General features: G+C 44.2%; 1 protein-coding gene across 2 annotated transcripts in view; it reads left to right on the top strand.

Moving 5' to 3' along the window:
- Window positions 1-6,079, top strand: part of Plat (plasminogen activator, tissue) — a 28,325-nt gene that overhangs the window by 9,187 nt on the left and 13,059 nt on the right. For both annotated transcript variants that reach the window (XM_013026493.1, XM_013026485.1), the window contains exons 2-4: window positions 1,049-1,104; window positions 3,198-3,292; window positions 4,625-4,667. In XM_013026493.1, the coding sequence (XP_012881947.1) occupies window positions 3,221-3,292; window positions 4,625-4,667 (115 nt within the window). In that variant the 5' untranslated portion in view covers window positions 1,049-1,104; window positions 3,198-3,220. The remainder of the gene's footprint in view (window positions 1-1,048; window positions 1,105-3,197; window positions 3,293-4,624; window positions 4,668-6,079) is intronic.

The following is a 6,079-nucleotide window of genomic DNA, read 5'->3' as shown; positions in this document are numbered from 1 at the left end:
CCTCCCTCCCTCCCTCCCTCCCTCCCTCTCTCCCTCTCTCTCTCTCTCTCCCTCCCTCCCTTGTTCAGTTATTTGATAATCTTGGAAAACTATAACATAGCACCAAAAGAAGAAGATAGGCACATAACAACAACAAAAACCATGTAAAACCCCTAAAGGGTTTCTCAGATTTAGTCCTTCAGTCCTACCTCCTACCCAGCCTCCCCACAACACATGTGAACATGTTTCCCTGCAGTCCACAGAACCATAGTCTGGTCTGGCCAGGCCTGTGGGCCTTGAGTTCACATTTCTGGTGTTCATTTTGTTCATCATCCTGGCACTGCCCCAGACCTCCACACCCACTGCTCTAACAGCGGCTACACTTTCCCCCCTCTTCACTCTCCCATCTTGGGACTGCACTGTTTTCGAACTGGTTGGTGGGTGACTAATTTCTCTGTCATCCTCTTCCCCCATGTGGCCATCCAGAACTCTGTATACCTCTGTGGAGACTGGTGGGAGCTATCATGTTGCTGATATGAAACTCATTCACACTGGACTCAGGGCCTAGCAAGAAGAAAGGCAGCTGGAAGACAGAAAACAAGGCTCTATCTCTTCCCACAGCCCACAACATGTGTTTCTGTCCCTTGTGCTTGATTGGGAAAGGGCAGAATGCAATGTACCAGTTGCTATCTTCTGCCCACCCTGTCTTTGAGGCTGCTTTTCCTCAAGCCTTGGCCACTTCCAGTACTTCAGGACTAGGGCTGATCCTTGGGGAGGAGTAAATATTGTTCATATTTCACTTTGCCTTGTCCAATTTTTATAATTGGTTCTATTTAGAAAGACTTTGAGTACTTGAAATACAAATTTACTTGTCCATGTGTGCTGACACACACCTGTGGTCCTATGACTACAGGTAAGATCAGAAGCAGGTGGATACCTAGGGCAAAGGTCAGGTGACTATAAGATGAAAAGGCATGGTGGATTCATGGGCAGGATGAAGAAGAGAGCTTTCTTCTTCTCTGAGCGGTGTGTTTCTTCTTTCATGTAATTATATATTTCACCCCAAAAGGCACTGAGTTGAGCATGCAATCTGTCCATCTTACAGGTTACCTGAGACAACAGAAGGTGGGACAAGCTGGATGTGGTGGCTCAGGCCTGTTATCATAGCTTCTTGGAAGGTGGGGATTGTGGGGTTGGAGTTTGAGGCCAACCCAATCAGTCAATCAATCAATTTTATGAGATTCTATCTTGACCAATGGTGGTATGGTGGTTTGGTGGTAAGGTGGTAAGTGCCTGCCGTCCCAGTCATAAATAAAAGCATGAATAGGATTGTAATACAGGTCAGTCCAAGCATAAGTCAAGACCTTATCTTAAAAATAACCAACCCATTATGTAACTTGTGGGCAGAAATGCGAGGGGAAACAGGAAGGGGTGAAATTGCCCCAAATAAGAAAGGGTACTCATTACTTGGCTTATGAAATGGTAACTCCTGTGTTCAATACAATAATAATTAATAATAATAAATTATATTTTTATAAAACCAACCCAAAAAGTAGTTGGTGGAAAAGCTCAAGAGGTAAGAGTGTCTGCTTAATAAATGGAAGGCCTGAGTTCAAACTCTAGTACTTACTACTGCCCACTCCCCCCCAAAATCCATTTAGAGAAACATCAAGATAGAAGAACAGGATCTGTTTTTAAAATTTTGTGTGAGTATTGATATAAAATTAAGAAGGGAAATTTAAGCAGAATTTTGGGAAATTTTGAGGAAAAGGAAATTTAAAGAAAGATTTGAAAGAGAAATCCAGAGAATTTCCCCAAGAGCAGAAGATTCTACCCAGGCCCCTGTTTTCAGTGGCCACCACTGCTACTTCCTTTCTTCCTTGACTCCTTGGAGCCAGTGAGCCAGTGGCATAGCTTTCCCTTGAGTGAAGAAAGGCTCTCACAGTGCTCAGCCCTCCCTGCCTGGGGCCTGCCAGAGAAGTGCACCCAGAGTGTCCTGGAGAGAGTGTGCAGTCTTGTGCTCCATCCCTCCCTCTATCCCCATCCTCATCTTCCTTTATGCCTCATACATACCCTGAAGGGAGCCTAAGATTTAAGAGATGGCTGATGATGCTTCCAAATGGACTCTTTCCAACAGAGCCACAGCCACCCAGACAGATGGAATCCTGGCAGCCTCTGATCTCATGGGCTTTGGTTCCTGAGGATGGGGGAGGGGTGGGAATCAGGGTTGTTGTGACTGTGAGAAATGAGTCAGGGAAGAAAGGTTCTGCTGTGATTCTGTGAAATCAGACCACAAAATAGCACCGACCAACTAACCTACTTTCAGTCACCAAAGGCAAGATCAGGAGAAAGGCAAATGGAAACCTGGAATTTGAGGTCTGTGAAGATCTGAATATGGTGCCAGATGCTGCCTCTGTTTGTGCAGATCTTCACTTTACTGGGCTTGTCATAGTCTAAAAAAGGAGAGGGTAGGGATTCTCTTGGATGGACAAGACCAAGGGGCCTGGAGCCAGCTCTGGGCCTTACAAGCAAGACAGCTGAGAAGTCAGTTAAGATGGGCTATGCTGTGATATACCAGCAGCCTTCTCTGAAACACACAGAGCAGCCCTTACTGTGGTTCCAGTGATATTACCCCAGGGTAGCAAAGCCCTTTCCTGGAAGCCAATGATTGGGATTGTGGTCCCTGGGCCACCAAGAAGTGCCAGAAATGGCCTTGCCCTTCTGTCCACAGAAAATTCTAGGCAAAATAATCCTTCAGCAACCAAAACATCCACCAACAGATGAATGGATAAATAAAATATGGTGTATCTAGACAGTGGAATATTATGTAGCCTCAAAAAGGACAAGCAGAAACATGGCTGAACTTCAGGACATGAGGCAAATAGATATCATTTTTTTTTTGTCAGTTGTGGGGTTTGAACTCTGGGCCTGGGTTCTGTCCTTTAGTTCTTCAGCTCAAGGCTAGCACTCTACCACTTGAGCCACAGCACCACTTCCAGCCTTCTTTTTATGTGATGCTGAGGAATCAAACCCAGAGCCTCATACATGCAAGGCAAGCGCTCTACCACTGAGCCACCTTCCCAGCCTGATACATTACAATTTAAAAAATCATCTTCTAGACAATTGTCCCAGGACTGATGATAGAAAGATCCGAGTCTCAGGCTCTTAAACTTTTGCACTCTTTGGCCTCCTATGTTAATGTCTTCCTCTCCTTTTAGGATTGAAAGACACTGAAGAAAGGATGAATCTGATAAGGAGAGAGCTCTTGTGTGCACTGCTGCTCTGTGGAGCGGTCCTCACCTTGTCTAGCCAGGTAGGTGTCACCATGTCCTTGAACCTTGCCCTGCCAGGCAGCTGTGCTTGCAGATATTCCTGGTATAACCAGGAGTCCATTCCCTTCCAAGCACCCTGGGATGGGAAAGATGTTCCACAGTGGAGAGCATGACCATATGACATAAATATACTGTACACTATCCCATCTGAGTGAGACATTTGAGGTCTAAGTTCCAGCAGTGGAACCTAGGCATTTATTCAAACTGAGAACCCCTTCTTCTGATTGCCTTCTTTGAAGCTATTTTAGAGAATATATTTGAGCCAAGGGCCAGTAGCTCATGCTTATAATCTTACCTATTCAGGAGACTGGGATCTGAGGATTACAGTTCAAAGCTAGCCCAGGGAAAGGAAATCTATGAGACTATTATCTCTATTAATCACCAAAAAGCCAGAAGTGGAAGCTAATGCCAGTGGCTCACACCTATAATCTTCACTACCATCCCAGGAAGAAAGGTCCATGAAACACTTATCTCTAATTAACCACCAAAAAAGCCAGAAGTGGAGCTGTGGCTCACATGTCAGAGCACTAGCCTTGATCAAAAAAAGCTCAGGGACAGTGCCCAGGCCTTGCATTCAAGCCCCAGGACCAGCACATACACAAAGCTAGAAGTAGAGATATGGCTCAAAGGGTAGAGTGCCAGCTCTGAATGAAAAAACTTAAGTTCAAGCTCCAGGACCAACATAAAAAAAAACCCCAAAAGACCCAAAAATAAAAAACAAGAGCTAGAAATGTAGGTTGGTGGCAAATAACTTGCAGAGTATGTATAAAACACATGGCATGATTCCTGAGCACTGGAAAAAAATATTTGAATAATCCATCAAGTATAGAAGACATGCAAGTACTATGTGTGAGCCATAGAAGCAGGTATGCTGATAGGAATGGAATCTACACACTCTTCAAAAATTCCACATGGCAAAGGTCATATAAGGTCAAAGATGCTTCTGTAGCAAGGTTTTAGGTTGGAAAGAATTGGACTAGCTACTTAGAGGACACTGTCTAATATGGTAGCTACCAACCAACACATGATTAGATAAACTTTAAATTAATTAAAATTAACTAAAATTGGAAAGTCAGTTCATTGGTCACATTATCAACATTTCCGTTGGCAACCCTATTGGATAGCATGGATAGGAACCAGTTCCGTCATGCATAAAGTTCTGCTAGTGAAGGGGAGAGGAAGGATTAGAAGAAGGTAGGAAATGGACATTCCATCCAGGCCATTTCTTGAGAAGGCATATACTTGAGCAGATAGCACCTGATTGACAGATTCTTAGGTCTTTGTTCTGATTCTTCCTCCTGGTCTCTTTGCAGGAAATCCACTCCCGATCCAGAAGAGGTGCTAGATCCTTCAGAGGTAAGAAGATGGGGTGGATGGAAGCAGAAGGCAGGTTCAGTCTGAGGTACTTTGTACTGTCAGGAGGTTCATATACCCATTGCCTGCTTACTTTTTCAGGGGGATTCTTCCTACATACCAGCCAACCAATTAGCTGAACTCCCCAGACAGTATCTAAGAGGAACAGTCAGGTTGTCTGGGGATCATATGTCTGTGGAACCCACCTGCTCAGTGGTCAAATATCCTTGTTATATGCCTGAGAAAATGTTGTATACATGGCCATGGCAGTGCAGGTCCTGCGGAGTCTTCCCCAGGCCATGATTTCTTAACTATCTCTGTTCTAGTACCTCCTGTTAGTAACTGGGATAACTAAGCTGGGCTATTTCATAGGCATGGTGTGCAAATTGTCTTTCCACAACTCCATGTTTAAGTTTCTTTTTAGGAAGTAGAAGAACATTTCTATCAGGATTTCAAAAAGAATGAAAATAACAGCTGCCTTTTCTTGATTTGTATTTGAAGAATTCAGTTGAGGTCACAAGTTACCAAGCTGGGGCCCCATCTTTTCTCCCCCATGTCTTGGTTCTTTTGAGTTTGGAAGACTTTTCTTCCTTCTCCCCCTCTCCCCTACCCCACTTTTTTTGGTCAGTTGTGGGGCTTGAACTCAGAATCTGGGTACTATCCCTGAGCTCTTTTGCTTAAGGTTAGCACTCTACCACTTTGAGCCACAGGGTCACTTCTGGTTTTGTGGTGGCTCATTGGAGATAAGAGTCTCACAGACTTTCCCGCCCATTCTGGCTTTGAACCATGATCCTCAGATCTTACCCTCCTGAGTAGCTAGGATTACAGGCGTGAGCCACCAGAGCCCAGCTCTACCTCCCCCCCTCTACTTTTTTGGAGGGGGGGTGATGCTAGAGGATGAACCCAGGACCTCAAACCAGTGAGGTACACTAGGGAGGTACACTCCTGCCCTCTAGAAGACTTTTTAACATCCCTTTAATAAGTGAAAGTTTTCTTTCATTAATAGCCTCTCCCTAATGACTTTGTTGTTAGATAGCATAGTATTTCTTACAGCAATATCCTGGACTCAGCAGGCCCTCAAAACAATCAATGGTTGTTTTTTTTTAATTTAATTTGTTGATGCTGGGGATGGAACCTAGGAATGGTATGTGCTAAGCAATTATTCTATGACAGAATCACATCTCCACTTCTTTAATCAAAAGTAAAGGTGCCAGGTGCTGGTGGCTCACATAATGTGAGCTACTTGGGAAATTGAAATTGGGAAAATCACAGTTCAAAACCATCCAGGGCAAAAAAGTCTAGGAGACTGTATCTCAATGGAAGATTGAGTGTGGTGATGCTCATCTGTCATCTTAGTTATGTGAGCCAGTGACTCACACCTGAAATCCTATCTACTCAGGAGGCTGAGATATTAT

Source organism: Dipodomys ordii, unplaced genomic scaffold, assembly GCF_000151885.1.
Source record: "Dipodomys ordii isolate 6190 unplaced genomic scaffold, Dord_2.0 Scaffold4, whole genome shotgun sequence".
Taxonomy (NCBI): domain Eukaryota; kingdom Metazoa; phylum Chordata; class Mammalia; order Rodentia; family Heteromyidae; genus Dipodomys; species Dipodomys ordii.
Note: the sequence above shows the minus strand (reverse complement) of the source record. Positions and strands in the feature narration are given on the sequence as shown.